This window comes from Hesperophylax consimilis, chromosome 26, assembly GCF_061612785.1.
Source record: "Hesperophylax consimilis isolate HC1 chromosome 26, BYU_Hcon_1.0, whole genome shotgun sequence".
Taxonomy (NCBI): domain Eukaryota; kingdom Metazoa; phylum Arthropoda; class Insecta; order Trichoptera; family Limnephilidae; genus Hesperophylax; species Hesperophylax consimilis.
The window spans coordinates 11,239,821-11,256,537 of record NC_142861.1 but is presented as its reverse complement, the minus strand read 5'-3'; the positions used below and the strand labels follow the sequence as shown (position 1 = coordinate 11,256,537).

General features: G+C 38.6%; 1 protein-coding gene across 2 annotated transcripts in view; it reads right to left on the bottom strand.

Annotated features, from left to right (window-relative positions):
* NaPi-III (Na[+]-dependent inorganic phosphate cotransporter type III) overlaps positions 1 to 16,717 on the bottom strand; it is an 84,329-nt gene that overhangs the window by 9,073 nt on the left and 58,539 nt on the right. For both annotated transcript variants that reach the window (XM_089647552.1, XM_089647553.1), the window contains exons 2-8: positions 8,638 to 9,386; positions 7,440 to 7,682; positions 6,148 to 6,330; positions 5,005 to 5,148; positions 2,234 to 3,239; positions 1,629 to 1,814; positions 522 to 674 (exon numbers count right to left, since the gene is read on the bottom strand). In XM_089647552.1, the coding sequence (XP_089503678.1) occupies positions 522 to 674; positions 1,629 to 1,814; positions 2,234 to 3,239; positions 5,005 to 5,148; positions 6,148 to 6,330; positions 7,440 to 7,682; positions 8,638 to 8,830 (2,108 nt within the window). In that variant the 5' untranslated portion in view covers positions 8,831 to 9,386. The remainder of the gene's footprint in view (positions 1 to 521; positions 675 to 1,628; positions 1,815 to 2,233; positions 3,240 to 5,004; positions 5,149 to 6,147; positions 6,331 to 7,439; positions 7,683 to 8,637; positions 9,387 to 16,717) is intronic.

Below are 16,717 nucleotides of genomic sequence, written 5' to 3'. Positions count from 1 at the left end.
CTAATAATTATTGCTTGTAAAAATAATTGTTACCCTTTGTGCTATGCATAAAAAATCTTGTCTTAAACATTAGTTTAACAAAAAAATAATAATTTATACTGTATATGTTATGGGGTTAAAATAGGCTAATAAACTGTACATGTTTACAACTTTATCTGTGCAGTTGGAGGTGTTACTATTGTAGAGTTTTTTGGATATAGATTCTGTTTCCGCTAGAGTTATGGCTACGTTACACGCAGCCAGCATGGACAGTGATAACTGGCAGCTAAATCGTTTAGTTAATTTTAAGTCACTGTTTGTATACACACAATCACATTTACTATAAATACAAGAGTTAACTAAATCAATTACTTAATTGCAGATGAGGACGGCAGTAATTTAGTTGCCATCATTGTCCTTGCTACTGGCTACTTATGTATGAAGCCATGTTATTTTGTATCAATATTAACTCTGCCGCTGACACAAATGCACAGTTTTGTCTTAAGAATACAACTATGTTATTATGTAAACAAGGAGCCAACCTGAATATTTTCCAGTCCACACCGTCGGACTTGCCCTTGGCGTAACCAACACACACAACCGAGCCAACTTTGCAATGGGTCGTCGAGATGGGAAGGCCGATCTTGGATGCAATCAGCACAGTCAAAGCAGCTCCAATCTCTATGGTGAAGCCGCTGTAATTAACAAAACATGGAATCTTTTAATAAGCAGTCATGACTGACATTGAAAAATTTACAAAAAAAAAAGAAAAAACACAAAAAAGGCACTTCTACATGCTCAACAGTTTGAACCCGAAATGATTAAGGCAATTACTCAACATGAATATAAACTTACTTACGCCTCACTCACACACAGCGATTTCGACGGTCCTGAAGAACAATGTCGGATATTTTTTTTATTATTTTATATTATAGAAACAAACAGTACCAGATTTACAGAGATGAAACAATATACAGGAATAATATATTTCATGTTGGGTACCTATGATATGTTTCCTTGTAATGTCTGCTGAGGGGTATGTTTATTCCTTAAGGTAAAGTGTGTAGTATATAGGTGTGTGTGTGTGTGACGTGTATAATGTATGTGTGAGTGTTTGTGTGTGTGTGTGTGTGTGTGCGTGTATGTATGCGCATTCAACAGTTTAAATTATTGACATGTCACATTTGAATTTGAGCAGTGAATCCGAAAAAATGTCAATGTTAGAGTTAAGGCAAATATTATTTAGAGTATGATAAGCTCGGTTAATTGGCGAATTAGATGCTGCATTTGTTATATAATTAAGCGTGTGGAATAGCACTGTTAAAGTTAATAAGGGATATGCAAATTTGTCGATTTACAGTAGAGTAGTTCAAAGTTTCATTTCTGTGTTTTTACTGTTTTCGAGATCATCTTAAGGAATATTACAAACCAAGTTACTGTCTTAGGAAATCGAGTGAGGACTTTTGCCATCTTGTAGAACCAAGGTAACCTTATAGTCACGTTTCAAAAATATTAATAGGGCGAATTTAATGACAATGTCAAGTGTGACCAGGGTTTCAAACAAGGTGTAATTTTATGCTGTGTAATCTCCACTGTGAACTAAGTAGAGTCAAGGTAATGTAAGCATGTTCTAGCGAGCGGTTACTTACGTAGAAGGCGTTATCTCAGTGAGGTCCTCTCCCACAGTCTGAATGACCCGGCGCCCCCACAGCCACAGCCCCACGGAGATGCCAACACCCCCGTACAATAGGATCAACAGGGGTGTCTCCGACTTCTGCTGCGAGCTGCCTTCCACGTACAGCAGCCATAGACCCACCACTGGACCGATGGCGTTACTGTACACCAAATAAGACAATTACAAATGTGACAATTACAAATGTGACAATTTCTGCAATGGAAGACTGAGGATGTCATATTGCATTGGGTTTGCAATTTGTACATATATGTATTAAACAATTCTAAATCAAAATGCAACAAGTTTTTTTTTGTTCTGAACAAGCAATTAGAGGTTCAACGATTTTATTTTGGTTGATAAAAGGCTGTAAAGCTGTGCGTGCCCAGAAAAGAAGAAGGAAAATAAATTACCATATTACTGTCTATAATTTATCTATAAATTATTTACTTAATCAGGAATTTATTAGATTAATTTTTCATTCTTCTTTTCTGAGGCATATACAGACTTACAACCTGTATGGACTGCATACCCGTGGAGATATGGAGTAAAGTATAATATATTACAATAAATAATACCAACCTGACATCATTGCCTCCGTGAGCAAAGCTGCCAAAAGTAGCCGTGAGGACTTGCAGGAATGAAAACAGGTGACCAACTCCGCTTTTAATCTCTTCTTCCGCTCCGTGAATGCCGATTCTCTGCCTTGGATCTTGACCATCTTTCTGCCTGCTCTTCATTCTGTCTGTGGCTAATATTAAAGGAGCTGCGCTAGAATTGGGAGTTAAAGATGTATTCATGTCCACGAGGTTTACTCCGCTGTCCAAGCTCTGCAGCTTGACTATTGACTTGGTGATGACTTTGCTGCCTGTGGACATTCGGCGATGCTCAAACCGTTTTGGAATGGTTTGATTTCTGTCGTCTAATTGGTTTGGTAGAACAATCGTCACCCTGCTGGTTTCTGGCGTACTGTTGCCAGACTCGACCCCTTTCGTTTCATTGTTATTCTTCAAGGGTTGGAATAATTGTTTGAGATTGTTTGGCGCTTCCGTTTTCCAATTGTTATCATGGATACCATCTGTGAAATTCCTTAAGTAACTGCTGCGGTTAGAATCGTAGCTGTTAGCGATCTCCGTTGTCTGGTTCGAGTCTACACTTTTCGAAAAACTTAAGTTATCATCTATGTATTTCAGACTTGTGACAGTGAGGTCGACATTGTTGAGAGAAGTGATATTGGAGTCGAGGATGTCTCTTCTGGTAGGGCCGGCCTGAGGACTGAGACTTGAGGACAGAACGCTATTGCAATCTTCAATAGAAGCGAGCATCGCTCTGTTCTTGGTGTTCAGAGCGTTGATGGGTATCGCGGGAGATCGATTATCATTAATGAAGCTGACTTTGGTGGGGTGATTCAGATCCAAGTTTTCTGCTGATGTTTCAGACTTCAACTGGTCAATCTCCATTCCTTCAGACACCGTGGCCAGGGGCGGATGGTAATCGCCACTCGGCGGGTAGGAGATTGGCCTTTTTCCACTATTGTCATCAGTGTTGTAATTTGAATCGTGGAGGGGAGAATTCGTCGGACTGATGTCTGTAAATAAAGAATAACAATATTATTGAAAGGTTGTGGTTGAGTCATTCAATAAACATTAGAAAATTGATCAGTAATCAACCTTTCATTAGGTTGTTGTGATGACCACATAAAACAGCATAAGATTAATACTTTTTTTAATGTGACACCTCCCAAGAGCTCTGTATGAACAAACGAGCTAGGTCGCCACCAGGTTGGGTAGTGTTGTGAGGCGGGATAAGGTAGGAGATGTAGTAATGGATGTATTAATGCAGATCTTGAAGATTATATGAAGGATGAAAAAGAGATACCGATAGATCGTTCCACATACAAGCCGTCTTACACAAAAACTAGTGAAAAAGCAGCCCGTTCTCATGAAGCCAACATCACCTATGTCGGTATACCATGTTCCGCTCGTGAACGTCGAGTTTCACACAGGCTCCATTAAAACACCTGTAGAATAGACTCAGCATGCCCACATTGCGTCTGTGAATTAGAGATGGCAATCGGTCTATTGACAATGGATTGTCAATCAGATGGACCGCCCCCCTTTGCACAGAATCAAGTAGGTTTATCAAGTATTGTGGGTCTCCAGCCCAGAGTTGGTCCCCAAATTCAATTTTTGGGGACAATTGAAATTTGTATAGGGTTAGCAGCTGGTTACTATTGAAGAATCTGCTAGCCCTATACAAGACGCCCAGTTTCTTGAAAGCCAGAGTTACTCGGGTTTATATACTTACTCCAAGCATTTCAATGGAGTCTTTATTAAGGAGGGTGTTTCCATATGCAAATTGGAATATAAGACAAGTGTAGCGATGCTACGAGAGTTTTCTAGAATGCTCACCCATACAAAGTACATTGTAGCAGGAATACTCTAGTCGCAATGCGAGTGTTTGGCATCCTACATACAGTTCTGAAAGTTCTCGATGCACCCGGGCGGCTATATAATGAGGCGCGCCCAGAAGTACTTAGTCAGTCTTTAATTCGCAGTTTTATGAGTGACCAACTAGCGAGCGCTGCTTGCCGTGTACTGAAGCGGCCGACACCGACCGCCATTTCCCCGCGCGTCGCGTTCCGCTCTTTCTTCACCACACCGCTACAGGACCTACTCACAGCAATTGCACGGTATACAATTACTATGGACTCATCTTGGGATCACCTCAGCGTCCTGGCCCCGGCCATCGATTCCTGGCCAGCGCTGATCTCACGCGCCTAGACCCTGCGACCACTTCGCCGGTCTGAGCATCGGCACCGTGGCATCGTCGCCGGGCTGCATCTCCCGCTCATCTGCAGACAGGTCTATCGTACCTTCGGCTACAACGTTCACACTGGAGTACCCGGAAGACCCCACGTCTTCACTAGTGCTGAACACACCCACGAGTCCGGTCTCCATCAACGTGGCGTCGACTCAATGGCCCGCGCCTCGACCGCTTCGCCGTCATAGCCATCTGCACCTGGTGTCATCATCATCATCAGTCTCAGTCATCTCGCAAGTGTGCAACTCAATTGAGCCGAATAAACGCTGTTACACAACATAACATGCATCTTTCATTGTCTCCTCACCAGATCCCCAAACAAGAAATCGGATTAGAGCTGTCTTTCTGCCACATACAAAACACAGTGTAATTGCTTGATTCTTCTTCTTCTTTGTATGGTGGAGGAGAGCTGCTGAGAGATTATGGTCTGACGTTATAGTCAAACAAAGGCATCGGGAGTCACATGATTCAGAACAAATATGCCTCCGAGTAGAGCTATCCGAATAGAGTAATTGAGTGAAAGAAGTCACCGTTAGATCCCATGGTGAAGTTGGCTCTAGACTTCTTGGAGCCGTGGGGCACCAGGAGCAGCCAGGCCAGCAGCATGGCGAGGAGGCCAGTGCCCAGCCCGGCCAGCAAGGCCCCCCACATCGGGATGCGGTCCATGTAGAGGACTGGAACAATTAACACAAGATTAGACAAATACATTTACTGCATATACATTTACTGCTTTAAATCCTGTCGTCCCAAGGGTCAGTAAGGTATAGACATAAACCGAGTGCTGTAAGATAATATGTGTAGAAAATAAGAGTTTGCCAAAGTAAAGTTATGGTCAGCACAATCCATTGTGGGACTTTTCTGCCCAGTCTACAGCAATCGGTTTATGATGTTTCATTACTGAGCGATGGGACAACAGGGGCAAAGACTGTTACTTTAAAAAATGGCGCTACAACCACATCAATATATCACTATTACAGTAGAATTCATGAGAGACGATCATAGGCTATCGCGTTCACATCGTATATCGCAGCTCGTAAATTTACCTCTTTTATTTAACAGCTACAATTCGGAGAGAACGACTATTGTTCAATTTCTGACTATGGGTATATGCGACGCATAACCTGATGTCACAATTGAGTTTGTTAGCCCTTTTGACAGCAAAAATATTATTTGTTGGTTGGGAACTGTCTGGAAAGCTAGGAGGAGTGTGTAGATTAGATAGAGAGTGTGGCTTTTCAAACATTTGACATTCACCATCTTTTTTGTTTTCTTTCAAAACATATGAGGAGGTGTATAATCATGGAAGAATTTAGCATAATAAACATTCTTTACTGATGACTCATGATTAGAGTTGCCATTCGTCCCGGTATATCGAAATTGTCACAGTCATCGAGCCCTCTGTCCCGACAAAACCTAAAATGTCCTGACAAAATCTGCACAATGCAGCAACACTGTTTACTGACAAACATTTTCCGCAGCCGTGCTCACTACGAGCGAGCTGATACTCTCGTGAGACGCGTGGTGCGGTGGGGACGGCAACCCTAGCGACGCGACGGCGCGTGGCGACTCAGTTTGGGTGGAACCTTTTTTTTTTGTGGGATCTCTGGATCAACTATAATTTCATAATTTTTCTGGAAAGTTATAATTGAGACATTATAGATTATGTTACTCACGCTTAGGTCCATTGTGCACGATGCTGAACACGTTGATGAGGATGGTGAACCCATAGAAAAAGGGCAGTGCCTTGTAGCCGTTGAGCAGCGGCCTCTCCGTGTGCAGCACACAGCGCCGGATGATGAAGTAGATGACCACGGAGACCAGCCCGCTCATTATCGGGGAGATGAACCAGGAAGCAACTGCAAGTACAAAATATCAAATGATAACGTGTACATCTCCATAATTCAGAATGAATAATTAAAATGTCTTATTTCAGAATGTACACGAGAGCAATGCTATGCAATAACATAAACAAAAATAATGCAATAAAAAAAATTAAAAAGCATTACAGGAAATATATCTGGGTCTTTATAATCTGCTCACGAACCACTAATAATCGATGGGGTTCATTTTTCAAAAAAAGATTTGGTCGTCAGCACCCATGCCCCGTGATGGGTGCCGGTGTGACGGGCGACCATAGATGTATGAATTTTGTAGACCGGACATCTCCAATCGTGTTATCGTGACAGACAAATTAATAGAGATAATAAACAGATGGTAGATACCGGAAATCTAAAATAGGCTATCACTATCAGTTACCACATTTTTTTCCAGATACTTTTGGAACCCATTGTCGATGGCAGGAAGGTTTATCGGTCAGTAATAATTTCCATGTAATCCATATACATATCAGTCTCCAATAACTGAAACCGCAAGGAGTCCATTTCAGTTTCAGATTAACTATCTATACTTCTGTGTTTAGAATGAGACTCATGTCCGGTCTATCTACACAATTTACACATCTATGGCATGGTCTACTTACAGTACCTACTAGCTATCTATGTCAAACGAAAGTGCCCGATCAAAGATCGGGTGACGGGTACTTGGGTGCCGAGTATAATGGGTACTTCCGACTTATGGTAGCCGGCGTCTCGTCGATCTCTCTCCAAACATCCGAACAAAGAGTGGGTACTCTGGACCCGGTCACTTCGCCATTGGGCCGTATAAAATAATCGATCGACCCCAATCTAACAAGAAAGAATATTATGTACACAAGCAGTATAAGTCAACAAATACACATAGGATAATTGATGGTTAGATGGGGGTTATCTATAGGTACTTCAACCAGGCAGCAGGCAGCCATAGCATTTAAAATAGCATTGTTTGATTGGAGTAGTCGACACCATTGATTTCCCATGCAGTTTCAGAGAAGTGCTCTGAATGTCCTCGTCCATTCATGATATATTTATGAAAAGCAACGATATAAAGAGCCCAGGCGGGCAGCTTGAAGAAGGTACTGAATACTCACTGATGGTGCCCAGGGTGGACCAATGCAGCCCCTGTGGGCCCCTTGCCACAAGGCTGAAACCGACGGTGGCGCCCACAATGCTGTGCGTGCCGGAAATGGGCAGCTTAAGGAAGGTGGCGATGAGCATCCAGGCGGCGGAGGCCACCAGCGAGGATAGGCAGCCCAACATCAGCTCCTTCTCGTGGCCCTCGTACACCACCACGTCCAAGATACCTTTGCGCATAGTGTCCGACACCTTGTAACCTGATAAACAAAACCCCAAACATTATAATGTGACATGAACATATGATGTTCTGCTTATGACTGCTTTTAAATGTTTCCCATATGACATTTCATAATAATAATAATGACTGTATTAAACTAGAGCAGATTCGTGAAAAATCACAGGATAGTCATAAAGGAGCTATTGAGTACTAATATTCCATGAGTGCAGTGCGCAGGGAACAGATTCCGTCGTTTCTGACTAATTGGAAGTAAAAAAGTGGAACCAATTCATTCGCTTCCTGTCTCATCTAAATGGTATAGTCTAAATTCTCGACAATTCCGTTTCAATTTTGAAAATGACAATTAAAATCATTATCTGTTAAGAAAATTATACTATATGAGGGGACTTTTTTTTATTTATATTAACTCCACACAGGAGGCCATGAAGAAAATAATTTCCCTCAGGGCCTATGTCATCTTTGGGGATGCTGTATGGAGGGTCTTTTTGTGCAGAGGAAGGAGTGAACATGGGTCTTGAAGAGTCCCATGTTGTAGGAGGGAGGAAACACAGAGGCCGGCAGTTCGTTCCACAGCCGAGCTGTTGAACTTAAGAACGAATCGTAGAAGCGACCCGTTCTCATGTGACAAATGTCAACCGTGTACAAATGTTGGGCGCGCGTTTGGCGTGTATCCCGACTACGCACCGGTGCCGAAGGGATCAATGACGCTAGTTCCTCAGAGCATCTTCCATTGTAATACCGATAGAACAAAGACAGCATACCTACCTGACGCCTGTGCTCTAAAGATTGCAGTTCGTTTGTTAAGATTGGGGAATCTATCAAACGGACCGACTTAATTGAATTCTCCAATCAAACACTTCCGATTTTGAAAATTAAACTAAAATTCAAATCAAAATTTTGAATGTTAGTTACAGACAGAACCGCAACTGAAATTAGTATAATTATTTTGTTCTTGTAAAAAAATCATAACTCACCAATCAGCATAGCTCCAGCGATCTCAAAGACGGTGGCCAGGTAGCAGGCCTGCTTCACCGTTAGCACCTTGGCCCCCACACTGGTGCCAAAGGAGTTGGCCACATCGTTGGCTCCAATCCCAAACGCCAAGATAAAGGCAACGATGAATCCCACAATCACGATCCAGAGCACGGTATCCGAATATGGCTCCATCGTGTGACGTTACAAATAAATTTACTAAATAAACTAAAATAACTTAGCAAATAATATAGATTAAGAATCCTTGAGATCTAACGATGATTTTAAGCTGCTATTAAAATTAATTAGGGTAGTTTGAACAGATTTATTACTCATTTTTATATTTTGTTATGTTTTTATAAGAGTATATTATCTTATATTTTTTTTTTATTTGAACAGTCAAATAAAGAGAGTAAAATTTGTTCACCGAATTGAGTGATTTTAGATTGGTAAGAACATTGTGAGTATTATTACAGTATTTTTATGAAGAAATCAGAAAACGGATTTTTTTTCGGGATTCGTATCAATCAAAGTAAAATTATTGATTGAAAAAATTAGATCTGCAATGATGATTAGATGAATTTATTGATTGGTAATTCTATGGCTTTGATGCTCTATGGTGACAGACTGCGGAGGCAGGCCCTTCTCTGGTCGACTATAAACTATTCGACGGGGCACTCGGACGTCAGATGGCGAAGGGGAAAGCGCGAGGGCTCAGGGGGCTGCTGAAGATATGACGAGACTGCCACATCTGGAAGGAACAACAAATAAATAATAATAGAAAAAGTGCTTCACTGGTGCTATGAAAATCGTAATATAAAACAATAAATGAGACATTTTATAAAAATCACAAATATTTCATTAACTTCACACAGGAGGCCCTGACGAAAATTATTTTTATTATTTCATCTTTGGGGATGCTGGAGGATGGTGAGAAAATATATATGCCTAAAACTCACAAGCATTTACTGAGCTTAAGGAGGTGATTGTTGACATGTTATTGGCGAAATTGAGCCAAAACAATATCGTCAAAAATGTCTTCAAAGGATGGAGTTTGCCAGTGGAATTGTAGAAGACACATGTGGAATAATGGGTAATAATTCTTCTTGTTCAATTCTTTCAAAACTTTGTGTTCAATTCTGTTATGGAGGGAATTCATTGACAGGGCAATAGCTTACAGATGTGGTTGATATTTTCTATTTAAATATTGACATATTAAAAGCCAAATTAGTTCAGCACTTTTTAGTTAATGTAAATAACGAATCATAATTTATGCATATGCATTATAGTATTTACAAAATCTTTCCAATAATAATAATTTAAAAAATTAATTATTCAAGACAATATTAGCGATTTCTAAACGAAAATCTGAAACAGAAAAATTAGAAAAGGATACGGTCACATCTAGGACTCGAACCCAGGACCCTTGTTTCAGATTTTCGTTTAGAAATCGCTAATATTGTCTTCAATAATTAAATATTACAATTTGAGGTTTTACTCAATAAAGTTATTCCGAAAAATAAATATTAAAAAAATTAATTAATTATTTTAATTTATAATAATTTATTTATTTTATTTATTTATATTTCTAATAATAGAAATAATACTTGTATAGCACTGTTTTTGTGCAAAATCACCTCAAGGGCACTGTAACACTTTTTATTTTTTACTAGCCAAAACAATAGCGCATGTTGCTTTTATGTCCAACAGATTTAAAAAAAAGCACTTTTGTCCAACAGAAGGCGCTTTTTTAAAAAAAAAAACTGTTTTTACCTGTCACAGGTGACACCTCTCTAATACTGGTATATAATAATATACGCGTATTAGAAGTATGGAGGGAAAGAATATAGGGAGGAAGAAGATGGGGAATACCTGACTATTAAGATCTGGTCACCAAACATGACTAAAGCCATTTAAAGCAACGTTTCAATTTGGGTGTAGGTACTCAATGATGAAGTTAAAATGTCAGCACCTTTTGAATAAATTATGAAAAAATTTATTCCAAAACAAATCTAACTCATACATTTTACATTTCCAGGCACGTGTGCGTGAATTTCATCATAATTAGATAATAGAATTGTTTACCCTAATAAAGTGTTTAAATTGCAAAGAATAGTTTGCCCAGCTGTCATATACATATAACTTAGCTATTTCATATCTTATCTGTAGTGTGTGTAATAATAATGAATACTGCCATATTTTAGATATGCATTTGCAATATTTACATTATTTCTTCAATGCATAGAGAAATAACAAGAAGGTTCTCGGAACAATAACGTGAGGTGATATTTTAATACTTTAATGTATTGATATTTGGTATAAAGGTTTGCACATAAAAAATAAAATACAAGATATTAATTATCATTGATACAAATAATGTAAGTTTTATTGTACGTGTGTATGTTTTGCATAAAATAAATAATAATACTAGAAGTGAATTTCATACAAATTTAAATGGAAATAAATGTTCCTTTTTAGACCAATTGCCCAGCCCTCCGTTTCACTTACACTCGGCTGACATCGTAGATTTCCATCCCATTTGAATTTCGAAAACACAGCTTTTATGGAATTATAGGCCCCCATTGGGCTTATATTTGGATCCCCAATCACGCCCAAAAGGCACTTCTTGTGTTATTCTTTATTCTATAGTATACATATTCTATAGTATGCAAATTCTATAGTATACAAATTCTATAGTATACATATTCTATAGTATACATATTCTATAGTATACATATTCTATAGTATACATATTCTATAGTATACATATTCTATAGTATACATATTCTATAGTATACATATTCTATAGTATACATATTCTATAGTGTACATATTCTATAGTATACATATTCTATAGTATACAATTATATAGTATACAGTGATGAGCAACCCGAAGTTAGTTATTATCGTGCAGGCCAATTCTATTATTAACGAAAGATATTATTATTTTATTAACAATCCTATATGACAATAAATATTAATTTCTTAAGGCGAAGCTTAATGCTAAATCACTATTTTGATTAATCTTTATAACGAACTGGTGTACATTATGAACATCAAAAAATTTGTTTTAGATAGATTGAAGGTTTTCCTATCGTTTGGCTTGAGTAGAATACAAATAAAATAATAAATTACTCAATAAAAAATATAAATGTAAACTACTAAAAAAAATATTTTTTAGATTCAGTAGGCTCTGCCACACTTACATTTCGGGGCGGCGGTACAGCGCGCCACTCCAGGCCGCCGCGCAGTCTTGTTGAGACTATTCTGTGCGGCGGCTTAGAGCGGCGCGTGGTACCGCCGCACCGAAATGTATGTGTGGCAGAATCTAATCTGAAATATAAAAGGGTATATTCATACGCGTTGTTAGTTTAGGTACCGGCCCCACTGAATAGATAATACCAAATGTCCTAGAATATTACAAAATCCATTAAGACCCTCTAGAAAGCGTTCAAAGATGGTTTGAAAGGGAGAAATGTAAATACGAATGCTAGAGGGAGCGCGCTAATATTAAAAAACGATAATAATTAAGGCGATGCCATACGTAGTAATGCAAAATCATGTGTTTTTGGTTTGAAAATTTGGACGCCTAGAAATTTTTCAGATGGTTTAATTAAATACTGCGAGTAGAATACATTTTGGCCTTTGAAATGATCGAGTATTTTTTAAATAAGTCTATTTATAAGCCAAGAAAAAATAATATATAAGCCGCATGAAAGCTGCTTTAAAGTTAAAAATCTCTTACTTACGAACCTATTTTCGGTTATGATTTTATTGTATAATGTGGCAAATTAAGTAAATTATAAAATGAAAAAAATTGAATATTTATGCCTGAACATCCACAAAATAAAATAAAAGGCACTTTTCGACCATGTTTTTTTCTTGCATAAATCAAAACAAGCGGATGGTGTTAAGCGGGAATCTAAACCTTATCGCCATCTACGTAAGGGTTGTTATTGATAGCGGCTCAATTTAAAATATTACACGACGTAGTACATCGCCTTAAGCGAAAATTGTGAAAATATTTCATAAAACACGACTTGTTTGAAATAGAGCAAAAATCTCTCAACAAATGCTTTAGTTACATTTAAAGATACACTGTGAATTTGTTCATGCCTATAACATATTAAATAATTTTCGGAGCTTTCCGATTTTTTTTTCTATCGAGGGAATTTCATATAATTAACATTTCGATATAACAAATGTAAAGATATTATCTTCAAAAATAACTTAAAATTTTTTGGAACTTAAAAAGTTAAAGAGAAACTTGTTATAAATCGGTAGAAATTGGTGAATCCGGGGGCTTAAAATGCGTGAAAAACAAAGCCTCATAACTCGTGTCGCTAGGTGGCGCTAGTGTAGGATGCTGCCATCAGAATGTATAGGAAATGCCAGAAGTTGAAAGTATTACAACTATTCTATGTACAATATTTGATAATACACACTAGGAATGCCTTCCATGTAGATTTGAATGGAAACTATAATAATGAATAGAAACTAAATAAAAGCCAAAGACTTAAGAGGAAGCTACAAGCCAAAAATGTGTATATTCTTGGTATACCTTATATTGAAGGTAATAGGCATTAAAATCGCTTGACAAACGCAGTCTAGAAACGTTCGATTTCAAGCACAAAACTGTTTATTTATTTTGTAAATAATTTTATAAGAAAGCAAAAAAGTTAATCAAGTGAAACTGTCACAGATAATCTTAGCTATTAGAGCAGGAGCACACAGAGAGCGGTCAGGAGTTCCGAGTTCCGAGTTCCGCGTTCGGCGTTCATTAGAATGTACTGATACTATAACAACAACAACGCACACAGCGGGCAGTAGAGATGGGCGAAGCGGTTCAGTTGAGGGAACCGGTTCACTAGTTCCCGTTCACTTGAAAGATCCGCTTCAGTGAACCGGCTCAATTGAGCGGGTCACCGGCAGTGTTGCCGGCGGATCATGTCGCCGTTTTTCAGTTGCAGTAATCTGCCCACATATTCCCCACAAATATTCTGCGTGAGCGTGATTCCTCCTTTCATTATTCGAAATCCATGGGGGGGGGGTTGTTACAGAATTTCTATAAAACACAATTCCCCACAAAAAAATTCAAAATACATACTCCTCACGAGAAATTTGAAATCCATGGGGCGGGGGGGTTGTTAGAGATTTTCTGAGAAACATAATTCCCCACAAAAGTTTTTCAAACTACGTACTCCCCGCGAGATATTTGAAATCCGTGGGGGAGGGGGGTGGCTACGGAATTTCTATGAAACATAATTCCCCACAAAAAAATTTACAATACATACTCCCCGCAAAATCAAAAATCCGTAGGAGGGGGAAGTGGCTACGGAGTTCCGTTTCAAAAGTTTCCTCACATAAATCGAGTGAACCGGCTCACCATCCTCGAACAAGTGAACCGGCTCATCGTTCGCGAACAAGTAAACCAGCTCATCGTTCGCGAACAAGTGAACCGGCTCACCATTCGCGAACGAGTGAACCGACTCACACGAACGAGTGAGTAACTACTGATCCGCGAACGAGTGAGCGGCTAATTTGGGAACCGGATCTTACGGATCCGCAAAAAGATCCGATTCACTGAGCCGACTCGTTCGCGAACGACTCACTTCTAGCGGGCAGTCAGACCGCGGCGGTCAAAACGGAACGTCGCGTTCTAAGAGTTCTTTTCCCGCCGAGGCAGAGAACGCCAGAACGCCGCGATGTCTGAGGTTACAAACACGGAAAAGATAATTGAATTGGTTAGGGAAAGGAGTTTATTATACGATTTAAGTGATGTAAATTATAAAAATATAGAATCGTTGTTCATCTTTAAGTAAATCCTGAAAAATACTAGTAAATTCGCCTTGTTCTTCTCGCGTTGTGTTGATTGGGTGCACCCAATACTTCCTTTTCTTTTTAGAAGCTGCTAAGCTCCACAAGAGCAATAATTCTTCATCGGATGATGAGCTTTGTAGTGACATGTTGCATATGCAAAGACCCAAACGAAACTAGAACGCGAGAATTTGAACGCCGCTTGTGTGCTTTGGAACTCTTGAGCGGTCAACGGTCACTAGAACGCAGAACTCTGACCGCTCTCTGTGTGCTCCCGCTCTTAATACTGTATTTTTTTCCTTTGTGCGTTTTCTATTGAAAAAATATTTTTTTAGTACTTTACATTTATATTTTTTATTGAGTAAATTTATTATTTTATTTGTATTCTACTCAAGCGAAACGATAGGAAAACCTTCAATTTATCTAAAGCATATTCTTTGGTATGCATAATGTACACCATTTCGTTATAAATATTTATCAAAATAGTGATTTAGCATTAAGCTTCGCCTTAATACCTCTTGGTTCTAGCCAATTTAACGCGTGCTCTTTCTCTCTTAGACTTGCCTGACATCGTATATCGACTTTCCATTTGAACTTCATCATGATGAAGACTTTCATCACAGTTCTGTATTTGAAATCTAAGGACCAATTTGCCAGAAACATCGCATTTCTTGTGTTATTCTTTCCTCTATAAGCTATGTGTGTACACACATGGTGGGTGGGAAGTAAGTTGAATCGGAACTGCGGGAATGAGCTTAAATTAGGAAGGAACTTCCGTTTCCGTTCCGCTCGATTTCATGACTGCTTCCTCATCCGCTCCGCGTAACACGATTTATCAGAATAAACATTCGTGGAAATAAGCGAGATGTCAGACGTTTCGCGAACTTTCCCACATTTATCTCAATTAGTAATCGAAGTATGCGTTCGGCGAATTCATTCCGTCAACGGAAATATACACAACTAAACAAATAGAACAAACAATCTGATTTTTGAAAAGGGTAAAGTTGCCGAATTCCGTGAAATTTAACACTATATGGTCGGGCATTTTACCGCCAAATTGGGGGCGAAGCGCGGGGGTTTTTTTTAATTTTAGCGCCAAAATTAGACTTTCCGCAAAATATTCATATCTTATGATCTATTTAATATTTTTCGATGAAACTTTCAGTGTTTTACTTTAAAAAGATGTCTCTATTTATTTACTTAGCAATGTATGTGTAATCCCTTTTTTATGAACAAAAACTTTCTACTTTCTCGGGAATCATAGAAAAAACAGTATTTCACAATGGAAATAACATATCGAAATTTATTCTTACAAAATAACAAGATTATTTAGAAATTTTCAATACATATAAAAAAACTACAACCTAATAGTGCTTCAATGTGTGATAGCGTTCGAAACACTTTCCTTTATGCAGGGGCACATTGCAAAACTTGCACATGTACCGCGTTTCACTGTATAGTTTGTGAGCGGAACATACGCGACAGCGATTTTATTTTTTTGTTGTGTTTCAAACTCATTGTATTGACAGGTAGATAGATCGGGTACCGCCAACAATAGAAAACACATGACCCCGCACCCATTTAGAACCCCTTTTTTTTAAGTTTCCCGCTCCTTACCGCTTTGCGCAACTCCCGCTTCTTACTGTAAAAAGGCGTATGACGAGTTTTCTCGTTTCCTGCAAAGAATGTGTTAAAAATAACATAAAACTTGATTTCAACTGAATTATTTACTACTGGAAACCACTGTTTAAAACGGGAGAGATGTAAACATGCACACGATAGGTTTTTAGGTTGTCAGTTTGGGTTAATTTAATAATTTATGCGTATTTCCCAAACTTCGAACTTCACTTTGATTGATAAAAAAATCAAACCGTAAAAAATGATTTTTTTTACTGCAATACATCTATTTTTAAATTCTTAAATTTTTTAATGCAGGTTCGACTGAGGATTAAATCTCCCTACACAGGAGCTGGGGTCGTCAACTCTACCAGCCTCGCTAAATGCCGATCGGGTAGGACCGATATTAATTTATTTATTTCGTATCGTCATCGTTATAAATTCGTCACAATCAATGCCATGAAAATAAATTCTATTTATGTCGTATCGTCGACAAGATCTTCCCACTCGGGATCCCTCGGGAAGTTACTAATTCAGAGTCTAGAAAAATAAAATCCTACCTACCTACCGTGCCTACCGCTAATTTTATAGCTGAAAAACTTTTTTAAAATATTTTAGTTGTAAGATCCTGTTTTATTAATCTTAAAT